The sequence below is a fragment of the Vipera berus genome, assembly GCF_964194415.1.
Source record: "Vipera berus genome assembly, chromosome: 7".
NCBI lineage: Eukaryota > Metazoa > Chordata > Lepidosauria > Squamata > Viperidae > Vipera > Vipera berus.
The window spans coordinates 20,241,534-20,259,743 of NC_138209.1; the positions used below are offsets into that span (position 1 = coordinate 20,241,534).

An 18,210-nucleotide genomic window follows, 5' to 3' on the forward strand; every position below is an offset into this window, starting at 1 on the left:
CAGTCATGTGACATTGTGTTTTACATCCATATCATTAAACAAGGACTATCTGTATGTTACATTACATTTAATTCTGTAGAAAGTTTGCATTAATTTGCATATGAGCACAGTGGAAGCTTCATAGAATATCCAATGGTCTGTAGGGATTATAGCTACATTCTAAGCTGCCCAGCTGATCTTGCTCATCTCCAGAGGTATAACTGTAAACAACTGAGAAGCAGGTGATTGAATCCCCTTGGTTCAGCATGTCTAAAGAGACTGGAAGACGCTAAGAGACTGGGAGACTCTTGTTGATGGTTAACTAAGTCTTCCTGGGACAGTTGGGGATTATTAATGCAAGATTCACTCCCCAAATGTACACTAGTTGCAGCAGCTTGAAATTACTGAAAATGGTAGGAAGGCATAAAACATACCAAGGTATGTGAAACATGCCAAGGTATGTGAATTCTAGAACAGGATAAAGCCGGAATTGGAGATAGTGCTTTCCCATAGGAAGCAATGGAAATTTTCCACTACCACAATTAGAAGGAAGACACCCATTGCATTTTCCCTTGACTAAGATGGGAAAAGATGAGATGTCAAAGTTACAAATAAATCACTCCAGTAAATCCTAATTAATTACAGGTCACCATGCTATTTTTTTCAGCATTTCATCTCAAGTGAACAGCTTCAATAAGTCTTACATTATTAGATAAATAGAGCTTTATCAGACAATGCTTGTGCAGAAAAAAAAATCCTGACTTAAGATGTACTGGATCCTAATTAATCAATCCAAATATTATACTAACATTCCTTCACTTCTCAATTTACTACTGTAGAACAGATCTCTCTGCATGCAACAAAGACCTTTCTGTTCCACTCAAAATTAGTTAAAAAGCACTAACATAAAATGAAGAATAAAATGCACAAAAGGTATAATTCTGCCGCCAGCAGACTCGTCTGTGGCTATCCAATACTAGGGCAGCACTCAACCTAAATTTGGTTAGCAGAATTTCTGATTTTAGGGGCAGCATTTTCAGGCCCCATGGATGGAGCCAGAAAAACTTTTGGTTGCAACTCTTCCCATTTCCACACACTTATGTCATCAAGTCAGCTTAACCTCTTAATGGTCACATGGGTAGACCTCCTTCAGAGTCATCTGCCCATCCCATAGCCCTTTGAGCTTTTCTATCCCAAACTTCAGTCAAGCATTCTGCTACCAAATTTAATCACTTTAGCAGTATGTCTTAAGAGTTATCACCTGAAGTATTAGTGCTGCTTTATAAATCCTTAGTAAGACCACACCTGGAATACTGCATCCAGTTTTGGTCACCACATTACAAAAAAGATGTTGAGGCTTTGGAAAAAGTGCAAAGAACAACTAAGATGATTAAAGGCCCTGAGACAGAAACATGAAGAATGGTTGCAGGAATTGGATGTGGGTAATCTAGAGAAAAGGACTAGGGGTAAAGTAATAGCAGCATACCAGTATTTGAAGGGCTGCCACAAAGAAGAGGGGGTTGACTTATTTTTGAAAACATCAGGAGGCAAGAACAAGAAACAACGGATGGAAACTAATCAAGGAGAGAAGCAACCTGGAATTAAAGAGAAACTTCCTAACTGTGAGAACAATTAACCAGTGGAACATCTTGTCCTCAGAAGTTGTGGGTACTTCATCACTGGAGGTTTTTAAGAAAAGACTGGACAACCACCTGTCTGAAATGTTACGAGGTCTCCTGCTTGGGCAGGGGGGCTGGACTAGAAGACCTCCAAGGTCCCTTCCAGCTCTATTTTGATTAAAGATTAAAGTTAAGGTGAAAACCTGTTCTCATCTCTGCTCTTTAGAACCTGCCGCCAAAATCAAGAGTAAGGATCTTACCCTTTCTGATAGTTTCACAGTGTGACAGGAAAGTCTACTACAGCTTGACCAACAGTCAGAACACTGAGGTGCAGATTCCAATCCCTCAAAGTCTGATTACCATAATATATGAGACATTCTGCTGCAGTTTGTGCATTACAGCATGTAGTGAAGCAACGTTTTTGTAATGGCTTATTATGCCCTCAACCAAACATTCTATAATTATGATAGAGGAGATTTCCTGTTACCACTACAGTGTTTATTTGTACTCACCAGTAACTGGGGCATCTATATCCAGCAAATTTTTTTCCTGGCGCAGAATCGAAGCACCCTCTGTTATTATTCTCAAAGCAACACTTTCTTCTAGCCTTCCTTCCTTCATAAGGTGTGCCTTTAGGATATCCACTCGGGGTTTTCCATCATTGTCAAACACTTCCTTCGCTGTGAGCCGATGGCTTGGAGGAAATGGGACAGCTGCAAGAACAAAGATAATGAATTCAATGCACCAAGAAAACCCCTTGGTCTCAATAAAAAGCAGTGTTTTATCTCCATTACTGATCAGTGCTTTGGCTTCCAAAAAGGCTTTGTACTTACTAGATTGCACTGCAGCAAAGTATTTCCTGATACTGTTAGCAAGCTTCTTAGAGCTATGTTGCTATTTCGAGCAATTATTTGTAGCTAGCTAATTTCCCCACCATAAAAAAAACACAAACATTATGGAGCTTCACTGTTTGTTTGGATTTTTTAAATGTTGAACTTTTCATCCGAATATCGTTTATGAAAGAGGAAGAGGAAGAAGAGAAAGCAGTAAATACAATATTCATAACCAAGAAAACATATGTAAAGCTATTCTGAATTCTCCTTTACAGGAAGTCCTCACTTAACAAGACTTGTTCAAGAACTTGTTTGAAAATGCGACGGTGCTGAACAAATATGTATTCCTGACCCTTGAAGTTATAGACATTGCAATTCTCCCCCCAGACACAGGATCAAATGCAGATGCTGAGCAGCCTGTCCACATTTACCAATGCAGGATGTACTTCAACTTCCCTCACATGGCTATCTTCATTCTCCCCAACCCCATCTCTGCCATTTTAGCCACTCTGCTGTCCAAGCTACACCCACTGCCCTATTCTTCCACACCCCTGCTGCCTCCAACTGACTTTTTCTATCTTCTTCCTCTCACTGCTGATGAGTCCTGCCTGGTTTGGAAGCAGTTACCGGCCATGAGGCCTTGGCCACATGCAGCTTGGGAAGGCCTCATGCAGCCAGCAGCTCCCTCACGAAGGGCCAGGCCAGGCTTGCCTGATCAGTAGCAGGAGGAAGAAAACAGAGAAGGTCAGTAGGGGGCAGCAAGGGTGCAAGAACGAGTACAGGGCAGTGGGGTCCAGGGTGGAATGTGTGCACGCAGAGTGCAGGACAGTAAAGTGGAATGCAGGGTGGCCAAAAAAGGCAGAAATGGAGATAGACAGACGGATGGGGGAATTGAAGACCAGCGCATCAAGGCAGAAGTGTGAGGTCCTGGATTAATGGCATGGTATGGTCCTGGCCTAATGACGGCAACCAGTATTACCAAAACTGCTGTCGATAAGAAATACAGTCACGTGGTGTTTCAATGAACATCCTCATTGCTTAGTGATGGAAATTCTGGTGCCAATTAAGAGTTTTGCTGTTCTTTCCATGCCTATAAGACTTACAACATGATGCTTCCTGTGCAGGTGTTACTGGATATACCCTATCAGTCGTACAGAGCTACTCTCAAAATGGCACTGATGCACTACAAGTAACGAAAAACAAATGAATAAATAGAAAAGAAACAAAAACTCCAACAAAAACACTCTATAGCTTTGGGAAAGCAGCCTTTTCTATTCCTTTGCATTCAGAATCAAGCGAAACAAAATATTCTATGAAATAAAGCTGCAGCCTTTTGCTTTTTGGCAGCTAATCCTAGATAATCGCAAATGGAAAACAAAACAAAAGCATAACCCATGTTTCATCAGCTGATTAGACCCGCAAACTGGATGACTGAAACAGCAATCAACATTAAAGAATTTACCTTTCAGCATTACTTTTAGGGAAAACAAAAGGTGAATAGACTTGTGGAACTAAAGGAGATCTGAGATCCCACTCATGTCAATATTTCATTAAAGGAGCTGCATGTTTTTCTAATAATCACCGATTTTCACAAAAATAAATTTGAGGTTAAAGACGCACCAACAGTATACTCATATTTACTCCAAAAAACTTTGTTGCCATCAATTGAAAAATGCATGTTGGAAGTCTGAAGCTGTCAAAAACATTTTAAAAGTAATCTGACTGATATTTTGATAAATTAGCCAATTGGTTACAGGGTGTATTAAGCACTATTGTATCTATCCTTTGGGCCCTAAGATGAAAGGGACAGGAGCAAAGAGCTTGGTCTGAATTTCCACTTTTTATGGTTAGAACATTTTTAATATTTTGAGTTTTGTTACCATAAAACATGTCACATTTCAGTTGTTGCATGCCTAAGCTCAAAAATAAAAATGACCTTTTTATCTTGTATTATGAATATATGAACATGCAATTTGATATTTTAAATGATGTTTAAAAAGGTTTAAGGTACTGTCATGTAGTAGAGATAAGCTTTACAAAACTCATATAATACTACATTTTTTATTTTCTTCCCCCCAGATTAAAGAGGGAGGATCTGGTCAATTTCAAGGATCAACAAAAATGAAGGTTTTCCCACCTTAACCCCTTTTCCCAAACTCCTAAATTAAAGTGGCATTAGAAACTATCTTGCCAGCTGCAGGATAATTAATTATATTGATTCAAGCTGCTGCTGCTCCTGCTGTGGATACCTCAGATTATAGAAAAATGAATGAAAATGTCTGAGAAGGGCTGAAAATTAGTACATCAACAATTTACACAAACCTATATAATTTATTCATCCCACAGTGTACTGCAATTTCTTAGTTAATTAAAGAGTATGTGAATCTGTAAATATAAGAATAACAATAATAGAATTGAAAGGGATCTTGGAGGTCTTCTTAAAAACTTCCAGTATTGGAGCATTCACAACTTTTGGAGGCAGGTTGTTCCACTGATTGTTCTAACTGTCAGGAAGTTTCTCCTTAGTTCTAGGTTGCTTCTCTCCTTGATTAGTTTCCATCCGCTGCTTCTTGTCCTGCCTTTCGGGCACTTTGTAGAATAGCTTGCTTGCCTCTTCTCTGTGGCAGCCCCTGAGATATTGGAACACTGCTATCCTGTCACCCCTTGTCCTTCTCTTCATTAAACTATACATATCCAATTCCAGCAACTGTTCTTCATAAGTTTTAGTCTCCAGTCCCCTAATTATCTTTGTTGCTCTTCTCTGTACTCTTTCTAGAGTCTCAACATCTTTTTTTACAAAACTGGATGCAGTATTCCAAGTGTGGCCTTACCAAGGCATTGTAAAGTGGTATTAATACTTGACGTGATGTTGATTCTATTCCTCTGTTAATGCAACCTAGCACTGTGTGGGCTTTTTTGGCAGCTGCAGCACACTGCTGGCTCATATTTAAGTGATTGTCCACTAGGACTCCAAGATCCTCCGAGATATTAAAGTAGATACTCCCAATCTTGGTCCCACTGAATGCTGAACACTCATTACCTAAACTATAAATAGTTGGAATGATGGGAGTTATATTCCAAGAAAACCTGGTTCCAAAGGTATGAAAAAGACTGAAGTAGGTATTTCCTATGCTGTTTTCCTCTTCATTGACAGCAATGACAAATTTAAACTACAAGTTCCAGAAAACTTTAAAAATTCTCTTGAAATGATGCTGATCTGGTCTAGTGGTTTTCTTTAAATTATCCTCCAAGCCATAATGATTCATACAGTCAGGGCTTTTTTTCTCATAGAATGCTCAGAACGGAGTTCCGGCACCTTTTTTGGATGGAACCTTGTAGGGTAGGCAAGGCAGGTTGTATGACATGTGTGAGTTCCGGCACCTTTTTCTTTTACAAAAAAAGCACTGCATACAGTATTATTCTGGATGTGAACCTGCCCCCAAACAATTCTGTTTTCTGACATATTATGACTTCAACAACATGATCTGCTTCTTGGAGATTACGTTTTTGGACTTAGCCTCCAAAAACTGCTATACCATTCACAGAATGACTAGATCAGAGAAGTCTAGAGAAAAAAAATGGAACATTTCAGGAGTGTTCTGGAACACTGTATCCCATAGAATAGTATAGTCTTTATACTATGTGCCTAATGAATAGGTTTTGATTCAGTTTCATCCTTCCCATAAATCAGGGCTTTTCAACCTTTTCACAGATTGTATCACTTTTAGGACATATATTTGAGTACCACCAGTGTTTACAAGGTGTCAAAAAAATTGATGACTAAAAAAAAGGGGGGATTTTGGGCTTTACTGGTTAGAGTCATTTGTTGTTATAGAAATGGCTAGTTTATAATATTATGGAAAAGTAAAAATTTGGGGTTCAATGTTAATGCTTCCTTCTACTGAAACAGAGAAAGTCAGAAGTCAATGCCTTTTCTTTTTCCCTTCTCCCACTCACTTTCCCCTTTTTTCTCTCATCCTTGGCTCGCAAAAGCCCCTCACTCGCTCTCTCACGCACTCCCACTTTGCTCGCAAAGGCCACACTCTCATTCACTCACACTTTGCTCACAAAAGCCCCACTCTCGCTCTCTCACTCACAGACACTTTGCTCGCAAAAGCCGCTCTCTCTCTGTGTCACTCTTTCATTCACACACACTTTGCTCACAAAGGCCACTCGCTCACTCTCTCCTCACTGCTTCACTAACAAAAGCCTCGTCTTCTGTCTCTTTGTTTTTTTCTCTCCCTCTCCCGCCAAAACCTGCCCCTTTTATAGCTTCTCCTCTCTCCATCCTCCTCCTTCTCCTTTTTTCTTCTGGGGATGCTGGAAGCTCCAGTCAACATGTAGCCACATGCACAGATCCTGGGGCTTCTGCCAAGCCCTGCAGCTCCATCGGATCTCCTCCAGACCTATGTAGAGCCGCTTTAGCTTGTTCCCTCCCCCGTTACACTTGGCTAGGAGTCGCGTACCACCTGCCAGGTGCTAAAGTACCACCAGTGGTACGCGTACCACTGGTTGAAGAGCCCTGCCATAAATGATATTATCTTTTTTTAAAAAATGAAACACCTAACATATGGGCTAATGAAGAAGTTGTACAAAAAAGATATTTCATAAATTTATTCATAAAAATATATGCACATTAAAATATGACACCCAAGTAAAAGGGGAAAAAGTTTAATAGTCAGTCTGGTGTCTTCAGTAGACTGAGCAGTTACTCTCACTCATCCTTTCTCATTCAAGGGGGTCTGTAACTAAATTACTTTCAATCTTTCTAAAGTTGTCTTGTGGTATATGTGGTATATATCTATGACTACGATAAAGATTTACTTGACCTGATTCTCTCATAGTGTAGGGTAGGCTTGTCCAACATGGTCTGTCTTCAAAGGCCAAAATCTCTAACCAGCTGCAGGAGTATGTGTAACAAGAAAAACACCCATATCCTATGTCACATTGCAGTAAGAAACTCAAAAACCTCAAAGGAATTCTCCAGCATCCTAAAAGTGAAGTTGAAAAAAGCATCAAAAAAGTATCAGAAACTGGAAGTCAATCTCATAAACATATGTGGGTTGTTTTTTTTACAAAGCTGTTTACAAAGCTGTTTACAAAATTCCATATTATTTGTAAAATTATGCAATAGGTCAACCATTCTCCTAAAGGTAGAAATATAGTGAGTAATATGTACTTCAAAATATTTTCCTGTATCTAGAACATTATTTTGCTTTATTCTGAGATAGAGATTATTTCTAATCTATTCCCACTTGCAATCTTTTATTATGTATTTATTCCAAGTAATATTTAGGAATGAAAGAAGGATACAATTCTGGTAATAATGGAAATGGGTTTTCAAGGTTAGGAATCTAGAAAGCAAAGAAAGTAATTTCCAGGCAAAAGGTCACTCTTGTAAAATCTTGGCTCGCTTCATAATTTTATGCATTTACCCTAAAAACTAATGACAAAGAAGTACAATTACTCAATGCAGCAGAAATGGTTCATCTTTTGGTTTAGTGCTGCCGGTGCCAGCAATATCAATGTTCTTAGCATAGCTTTGGGAATAAAGTTCTTAATTAACCAGCCGCTGCAGTGCCAGCAGAGGGGAACACAGCACCAATCTTGGCTTGTGTACTATTGTATTCTCCAACTTCCTGACATTTTAACAATTATAGTCTAGCTTCTATTAAGCTCCCACTACAAAGAAGGGCAATCCTTTTCTTTTCATGAAATACAAATGATACAAATGATTCAGAAGTATATCGTCAAACCCAATTATTCAACTACATGGTGCAGTGCTAAATACTGCATTTCATTATTGTCTATTTTGGCCATTTAAATATGCCAGTGGGGTTTAAGAGCATTATCATTCCAAAACATCTAGAGGGCAAAGTTAGGAAAAGCAGGATTAGTCAAACTAGATTGACACAAGACAAAGAAAGCTCATTTCATGTCTTTTCCTTCACCAATTCAGCCTGCCCCAATTCTATAATATTTTCAAATAATTAAGAAATTAGTATGAGTTGCAAGCATATACGCCCTCATTCTCTTTGAAAACATAATATTAGAAGAAATGGCAACACCCCCATAATCTATTTAATACCAGTATAGGGCATTTCAGAGACAATTTTGATACAGTCTGAGCACAATTAAAAATCATTCTAGAAAACCAAGCACAAATAAGTCACATAACTGGAGATGAGCTAAAAAACATCAGCATCAAATGTCTGAACTCCATACTGCTCATGAAAACTTATGTCTTTTTACATTGTTTGCACTTTCTTGATTTGATTTACAGAACTGCAACTATTTTTCCTATTACTTCACCTAAAGTCGTTTTTTAAATTGAATGTTTTCTTTTTCTTTTTAGTAAATTATATTTAATTCTCATTTAATCATAGAAGTAGGAAGAAGAACTGATTGACTGGTTCTTCAAATGGAAAGACCATCAATTACTTCAAGTGAAGAAGTCTAAAAAGCAATCTGGATTTATGCAGTGTGTTTGAGTCTTTGAAAACACTAAAAATGTTTCACAAACTGAATATACAATAGAAATGACTAAATAGTTAGATTTTGGCTATTTAATACACATTTTACAGCTGCAATTAATTAGCTCAAAATAAAAAAGAAAGTATGGGTGTATTTTGAACATATGCATGGAATATTTAACTGTAACTTTTAACTGTTTTTAATTGGTTTTAATGGTGGAAGGGTGTGGTTGTTGTGTTTTAACTATATACAATGGCCAGAGTCACATGCAAGTGAAATGGATGGCCAAAAGTTTCCATAGAGGAATAAATCTATTTAAATATATTTAAACAGAAATGATTATGGGACACTATCAAAGCATGTAATTCATGCCATCACCAAGAGAGGGCACTAAGGATTCTTATTAAATGCATAGCCCACTCTTTGGGCATAGCTCCTCTTCTAGGTGAAAACTCTTAAAATGTACAATTTCTTGATGGGCTGCAACCTTTTCTAACTACAGAAGGAAAAATCACCTCAAAGATATTACTTGTTGCTATTGTTTTCATAAGCTAGATTCTAGGTTATAAAATGCACGTAGTCTCCATCCTTGTTTAATAGGCATTCACTCTCTCACATGTACAAATCAAGAGATATACAGGAAAAAACGATACAAATGACAATGAAATGAAAATGTATAATCCTCAATAAAGCAAAAATTAAAAAAGAGACCCTTTGGAGTTAATAAGTCAGCTGGATTCTGTTATTTTTTCATTTACCTGTTTAGCCATTTATGTTATTCAGAAGAAATGTGATGCAAGTTAAAAGTGTCTTAAAGCACTGTCATAATTCATTAGTAGAATCTAGGGTTATCTGTGAGCTAAACAGAAGGGGATCTATGAGGGAAGGAGAAAAAAAACCAATGCCTTTAAAGAGGAATTTAAAAAACCAAGGCTATTTACAGTTATTAATTAAATGGTTCTATTATCTCTAATGTCAAAAAATGTGTTTTACTTATCTTGTGGCTAATTGTGTTTGAATGGCATTCCTAGTCTATTTTTTTGTTGTTGCTGTATTGTGAGATTCCACCCTACCCATCTCCATGACCACCAGTCATTTGGAGAAAGGCAATGTCTAAATCAAATACATTACAGTCGCAAGAAAAATAAAGAGATGGAGGCTTCCCCAAAACATCTGGTTGAGAAATATTCTGAAATGAACATGGAAATGGAAAAAACAGAATATTGAATTAAATAGACCTTTGGTCTGATTCAAAATGTCTTTTCCTAATGTTCTCACATAAGAAGAATAGACTGTGTCAATCTTTTCTGAAAGTGAATTGATAAGCTCTAGAATACTGATGAACAGATAACTGTAGTTTAATCGTTACACTCATAGTCTTGCAATTAGGATGGGTGGCAGGACAAATTTAATAAATAACTTTTATAACAAATAAAGAATGCATCATGCATCATTTTGTACTAAAACAAATTCATGGTTGATGCTGAGTGAACCACATAGATAAGCAATTGAATGCAAAGGATCTCTACAACAATATATTATTATAAATATCATAGCATATACACTACAAAATTATATGCTCTTATCTGTATCACCCTTAATTTTTGTAAATTTTTGTTTTAGCCCTTGTATAGATTAGCTCTTAGAAGAGATTAGATTTTGTCTGAAAATTTACCAGTTTCCAAACTCCCAATGGCAAAGATTTCAGTTATACACAATTAACACTAAACTTTGCAAAAAAACAAAAACAAAAAAGTTTGGTTTCTTTCTTCAATTGTCATTTACTGTTTTCCACAGTAAATGTAAGGGACACCTTATATTTTTTATGTAACTTTTGCAGGGGACAATCACAACAATAAAATTCTAATTTAAAAAAGTTTGAAAACTGGCTCAGAAAAAATAAGCTGAAGTGTTAATATTTATTTCTGTTCTTCATGCAATTCAAGTCATTTTTACAGTTTATTTATTTAAGAAAAATTATATGACCTCCCAACTCACTCCCAGTGATTATTATACATTGGCTACACAGTATTTAGAAAATATTCAACCCATTTTTATGAGTTGAAAAAAATGGCTGAACCATAAACTAATCAAAAGGAATGGGTTGGATAATACACTAATCCACCAAAATGAACACAAAACAAACAAACCAAAACTGTTGTTACCAATAGAAGCACTTGCATGAATATTTTTTTTTAAAAAAAGATGGCACAATGATGCCATAGATCCTGTCTTAAGTTTAAGATAAGATAACCTTTATTGTCATTTTTTTACTGTGGGCACAATGGCACACATTAAAAATTAAATTTAGTTGTCCATTCTCAAAGTGGAACACATACATGACACACACCTAACCATACTATCACGCCCCTACATATACATAACAAATAAATATTAAATACTGTCCACCTTAAATACATAATGGAAGGAGGAAGCTTGTGAATTCACAAGGTTAATGCTGTATGGAATGAAACTATGGCTGAACCTGGATGTTCTCCTTCTCCAAATTAAAGCTAACCAAGTTTAATATGTTATGTTAATGAGCCTACAAATGTACTGTATAATCTGAAATGGTACCGGGGTTGGACTAGAAGACTCCAAGATCCCTTCCAACCCTGTTATTTGGTTATTCTGGTTAAGCACACCTTAGGATCCCACTGTATTTAATATTTTATCTTAACAGTATGGAATATTATTATTTTTGGACATATTATGAGAAGACATAAGTGTCTGGAAAGGCTGTAATGTTGGGAAAGGTGGAAGGAAATGGAGAAGGACCAGCAGAAAGATGAATGGATGGATTCAGTTAAAGTGCTGTTGATTCCAGCATTGGCAGATCTTTTAAACAGGCTAGGAATAGATCATCATGGAGAAAATCCATCTATATAGTCACTGGGTATCAAAAACAGCTTGTTAGCATATAATTAATTAACCATTAATACGTTTTTATCCCATCTTTAAGTACCTCTATGCATTTTTGCTAGAGGAATAGCACAGCACTCTCCATATACTGGTCTCAAAACCAATGTTTTTTTTTTAAAAATGAGCATGTTTATTAGTTCCATAAACCTTTTTATTAGCTTATGACTAACCATTTGTAACCAAAAGCAACTAGCCAACAAAGTTTCATAATGCTTTATGGATCAAATAAAAGCAACTAATACATACAAGAGCTACCCTTAAATCTTCAGTGGCTGTGTTTAAATTGCAACAGTTACCCTAGATACAATAAATAAGCCCCATCTCTTTAAACAGGGTTTGCTAGTGCCCTAGATCTAGCAAATACTGAAAGTTCAGTTTATAAGTTCATAAAGCATTATGAAACTTTGTTGGCTATTAGAAACTCCAGATGTTCCAGTTTGTATCTCACTTAAAAACTGAAAAGTATGCTGAACTCAATGAAGAAAGACCCTGGATTCAACCTCAGTATCTCAGTACCTTCAACATGCTAGAGCAGACATCTCCAACATTTTGGGCACCAGGGACTGCTTACGTGGAGAGATTTTTCCACGGACCAGAAGGGGCCTGGTCTCATGTGCTGCCTGCATCCCGTGGATGGGACTTTGCTTTTTTGTGCAGACCAGTTGCTGGCATGCCGCGGCGCAGTACTGGTCCACCGACCGGGGGTTGGGGACCCCTGTGCTAGAGAACAAGGTGTTTCTGTATGTGTATGATCAGATCAAAATAATGCATAAAGGTAGTCCTTGACGTATGACAACTGAGCCCAAATTTTCTCGCTAAGCTAAACAGATGTTAAATGAATTTTGCTCCATATTACGACCTTTCTTGCCATAGTGGTTAAGTGAATCACTGCAGTTGTTACATTAGTAACACAGTTGTTAAGTGAATCTGCTTTTCCTATTGACTTTGCTTACAAGATCCTGGGGCACTGCAACCGTCACAAATACTGTATGAGTCAGTTGCCAAGTGTCTGAATTTTGATTCCATGACCATGGAGATGATGCAATGTCAGTGCCGCTGTAACTTTGAACAATCAGTAAATGAACTGCTGTAAGTCGAGGGCTATCTGTGCTTGAAAGATAAAACAGAGCACAGTAGATTTTTGTTTTCCTTGTGCTAAGGAAGAAAACTGTTATATAACACATACCTAAGAACTGTTAAATTATTGCTCTAAAAATTATCCTAATTTTCTAAAGATCTCGTCTATGCTTATTAATGAACTTAGTGATTTCTCACTAGTGTCTTAACAGAGTTAGCAACCCTCAAACATTCTTAAACCCTCTCCTCATTAATATTATTGAACCTAACAATGTTTGGCTGAGTCTAGGAGAAATTATTTTAGTTTCACAGTACCTACTATATTACACAATATTTAGCTCATCCTGTAGTGTTTTCTTTTTCCATGGATGCTCATGGTTGTATGGTCTTTTTGTAGGAAAAGAAAATTTTCCCAATTATTTTCCAAGAATCAGATTTTGTCCTTGATTAGTAAACTACTCTCACTACTTAGAAAAGCTCCTGACATCTTCACTGCCAATCACCACAAACTATAATCATACAATGAATGAGAAAATATTTGCTTATCATTCTTGACTAATTTCTTCACAGTCCAGCTAAGGAATTTTTTCAAAGTTACATTTTCAATCAAAAGAAATCTCCAAGGCAATTCTTTCTTTCTTTCTTTTGTTAAACTAAGAATTAATACATTATCCAATGTCTTCCAGCTATATAGGTGTACATGTATGTATGTTTTACCAGCTTTAATAATAAAAGTTAAAGATGAAGGGATATTTGCAGACAACTGCTGTGAAGGAATAGCTATTTTAGACTTACTTTACCAAGTTGCTTGTCACAGGTGACGTACGGTACATAAAAAATGAGTCATTACAATTCATGGTTGCTAAGAAAATGGCACAGTCACAGCCCCTTAATAATAGAAGAATTGTCAAACCAAATACAACAATAAATAACTACCTGAGGAATTATAACACTCTTTCCCAACCTGATGCCTTTCAGATGATTGATTTAGCTGAGTTTGATGGAAATACGTGTTCAGCAAACCAAAGGCACACAGTAGGATCGATATTTATATACAGAACACTTTTTTTTGGCTATTTTACTAAAAACCCAAACTCATTTACCTGGCATTTCTGAATGAGAGTTCAAAATGAGAATTTTTTTCCAAACAGTTTCTCACACAAATAAGAATAAAAATGTGTTATTTTTCCCATTAGCAACCAAATATGAATGATATTTACAGGTTTTATATACTAACTAACCTGTTGCCCGCCCTCCAGATACAATTAAATAACTCCCAAAAATCATTGGCAAGGAAGACTGAAGAAAACACTATTTATATCACACAACAACTTCAAGATGCTGAATGAACATCACAACTTTATTGCACTATATCAGGTTGTCTTCGTTTGTACCAACTTCCAGTTTGTCAAGAATTTGGTTTTAAAAAACAGTTTTTTGGAGGTAGGGAAATAATCAAATTCAACAGAATCTTTGTCACTACTCTAAATGCAAAATACAGCTGACTGCAAGTTCCTGACCTCCAGCACTGGAATTTATTTTTAAACACGGTATCCAACCCCAAGTTTGTTTCATAAGCTTTCAAGCTATGTGTTGAAGGTTTGTTCTTTATTAGATAGGAAAGATAAAATAAGCCTAATTTTAAAGACATTAAAAAACTAGTGAATTAAACAACTACACTATGGGGGAGGGGGGAGGAACTCACCTTTTACCTCAGAACTATAGGTGGTCCTCAACATACGACCACCAATGAGTCCAAAATTTTTGTTGCTAAATAAAACATTTGTTAAGTGAATTTTGCCCCATTTTACGACTTTACATGCCACAGTAAAAACGGCTATTAAGTGAATCTGGCTTCCCCACTGACTTTGCTTGTCAGAAGATCACAAAAGGTATCACATGACCCTGGGACATTGCAACTATCATAAATATGAGTCAGTTGTCAAGCATCTGAATTTTGATTAACTTGACTACAGGGATACTGCAATAGTCAGTCATAAATCACTTTTTTTCAGTGCCATTGTAACTTTGAACAGTCACTAAATTAACAGATGTAACCTGAGGACTACCTGTATGAAGTAAAAGTTTCATCAGAGTTTATGTAAAGTACATACGTGGAATGTATTTAGTATAAGAATTCAAGATAATAACTATCTGCTCTTAACTAATGCATCCTACCTTATAGCTCCCGGTGTTTCTAAACAAAACTTGCCCAACTTTATAAGTACAAGAGTCTAAAAAAAGATCCATATAGTCCAGCATTCTGGGTCACACGCAGACCAGCTGACTGGACTAGAAGTGAAATGTTCCTTCCGCTCTTTTTCCCCATTATTTTGGATTTGGCTTTTTTGTGCTATCGTGCATCAATTTACACTTATTTACTCTATCTGTATTTGCCATTTTAAAGACTTTTCACATGGTTTGGAGAGTTCTTTTTGTAGTTCTTCACAATTCCTTTTTTTTTAGCACTCTGATGTCTGCTATCAACAGCAAACATGGATAATTTACATGCAAGATAAAGAAGCATTGGTCCCAACACAAATCCCTGGGGGAAATCCTCTTTATACCTCTCACCAATATGAAAATTCTCCATTTGTTCCTACTTTTTCTTAACAATCTGGTTAGGCACAGGTGTCAAACTCAATCATGTGACGTATCGTGACTTTTTTGCCTTTGTGGAGCCGGTGTGATGTATCTATCCCTATGCTAGAATTAAAAGGCACTTAATGTCTTATCTTCCACTAGTTGAATCTGCTAGAGAGCCTTTGGTGAGGGGCTTGGTTATCCCTAGTGCATTTTGTTACTGATTTAACTTATTATACAGTTGACAATTGAAACTTCTGATACTAAATGCCTAATAAAACCAAAATTGAAGCCAAGGATATTAAAAATTAAAAGCAACTGAAATTATCAACTAAACATGGATTTCAAGAAGTATACTTTCGAGTCATTCTAAAAACCAACAAAGAAAGTAGGTTAATCAGTCAGGAAGAATTGGAACAGCAGGAAAAATATCTGTGTGACCATGAATGGGTCTTTAAAGCTTATAGTGAAGTGAACAAGGCAATTGTGACTGATGACTCCATCATTAAGCAAAGCCATGCCTCAGTGAAAATCACATAACCGTGATTTTACTTCAACTTGCCTTTGTTTCACACTGTCAGAAGGATAAAACCTCAAACAACAAGGTAAAACCAAATGGCAGGGAACATTTTGGGAACTCAACTCACAAGGAAGTCAGATAAAAAGGTAAATTTTATAGCCCCTTTTGTCCATTTCTCTCACCCTTTAGACTCCTCACCCTGTCGCTGGGATAACTCAGTTAGAAAATTAATGTTTGTATTTACATTTATTGGAGAGAAAGGGATTACAAGAGAGTAAGCAGGCATACAATACAGAATATACAACAAAAGGAATGCACTAGCACCAGCTCTTTGCCTACCACACTTGCCCTGAGCAGCTTAGGAGTCAAAGAAAAGTCTTCCGTGTGAAATTGATTAAGGTTTGGTCAGTTTCAGGAAGGGTTGGCAGGGTTCTAACCACCTAATTAAGGTCAAAGAGTTGAGCCGGTAAACTTGCCATTGTGGTATTTAGAGAAGTGCTTCACTGTGTGGAAAAGCAGCCTATGAAAAGATAGCTTGTTTAAGCAATGTCTCTGCTATGGAATGAAGAGGGGGAAAAACAGATCAAAAAGAGGAAAATGCATATTAATTGCCATGGCAAGCATGTGACTGGGAGAGACAGAGGCACTGAAATATTGTAAATATAGGCATTGGTTGTGGAGTTACTTCACTGTAATTATTAAATAAATAAATCACTGTCCAGTGTCCAAACTTATAGAAAATGATGCCTTTTCATATAACCTGGGCCCAAGCAGAGTAACACTAGACACATTTTACCCTCTTCCCTGTCAAAAAGAAGCCAGACAGGAAAAGCTTTTATAGCCCAGGTGCACTGTGGTCCTTTTCAGGCCTTCTGGAACCTATCCTCCTTTCTGCATCTGACAATAAAAGAATTTCTAGAGTAGACACAAAAGCAGTTAAGCCACGTACCAATTTTAAGACAGTATTTAGGGACTCAGTAACTGTATAAAAACCAAAGCTCATAAAACACTCTTTTCCCCCAAACTGGGAAAACATATACCTCCAAAGAAGAAAAGAGCAAGTCTTTGAGGAATTGTAGTTCAACTGGATTGTTCACGTATTCCCTGGCCCACCCTGCCATTCTGAAATGAGTTTTGCAAAACTCCTGTCTGCTAAAAGATGCCATTTCAGATTTGAGAATAAAGTTGCCTTGCTTCAAAAAACTGTTTTTGGAGTACACAGTGCAACTGTACATATTTAAATGATTCACATTTTCCAGAAATATGACAGCAATATTCTTGGTTGAGGAAGGAAGGAAGGAAGGAAGGAAGGAAGGAAGGAAGGAAGGAAGGAAGGAAGGAAGGAAGGAAGGAAGGAAGGAAGGCTCAATCCCACATTTTTGATTCAAGAACATTAAACATGTTGCGTTTGAGAAAAAAAATATTGCAAACATTATGAAATGTCCCCCAAAACAATATCCCTTAACTGTGTTGAAGATTAGTTCTTTTTGAAGCTTGCCAAAAGCTGGTATTTTCTTTTTGTGGAACATAGCCCTAGTGATGTGACATTCAAACCATGTTACAATCATTACCTGTAGCTTAATACAAGTGTTCTGTGCACATTTGCTTTGTATCTGAAAGAAACTATTTCCTGGCTCCTGGTGTTTTCAGGCACCATGGTGGCTTCATTTAAAAAGCTAAATGTTTGACATTTTACAGCTCAGAAAAGGTTTGGGAAAATGTAAGCTAATTACACAGGTCCAACTGTACCTAGTTAAACTCCCACTGAGCATTCCAGGAGTGTGTGGGCAGTCCTTTGTAGGTAGGAGTAAAGTTGTTGCTGATTTCACCATAGCACAGTGTGAGCTCTGCAACCTTTTTATAAGCTCTTCAGCTATTTTATTTGAATATCACAATCAGCAAAGAGGAAATGAATTGGAAGACAACAATATAATTGTTCAGCTCTAGATTACAAAAGGACATGCAACTATAGCTCTTTACCCTAACTTTATAAAACAGTCAACTGTCACTTTTGAGTTACATTTGATAGCAACAAGCCCAAAGTTCTTAATCTTTCATTCTTGTGCTAATCCATCCACTTGCCAAATCAGGACAACCAGGAGTTATTCAGATTATTCTGCTGAGTAAATGACATTAGGTTCCTCTCTCTCTCTCTCTCTTTCCATATAAAGTGCTCTTAGATCTTTTGTTGCCATGTGTTCTA

The 18,210-nt window shown here is 36.9% G+C and overlaps 1 protein-coding gene across 5 annotated transcripts in view; it reads right to left on the reverse strand.

Annotated features, from left to right (window-relative positions):
• Positions 1 to 18,210, reverse strand: part of PPP3CA (protein phosphatase 3 catalytic subunit alpha) — a 209,966-nt gene that overhangs the window by 114,402 nt on the left and 77,354 nt on the right. For all 5 annotated transcript variants that reach the window (XM_081332230.1, XM_081332231.1, XM_081332232.1 and 2 more), the window contains one exon: positions 2,111 to 2,311. In XM_081332230.1, the coding sequence (XP_081188356.1) occupies positions 2,111 to 2,311 (201 nt within the window). The remainder of the gene's footprint in view (positions 1 to 2,110; positions 2,312 to 18,210) is intronic.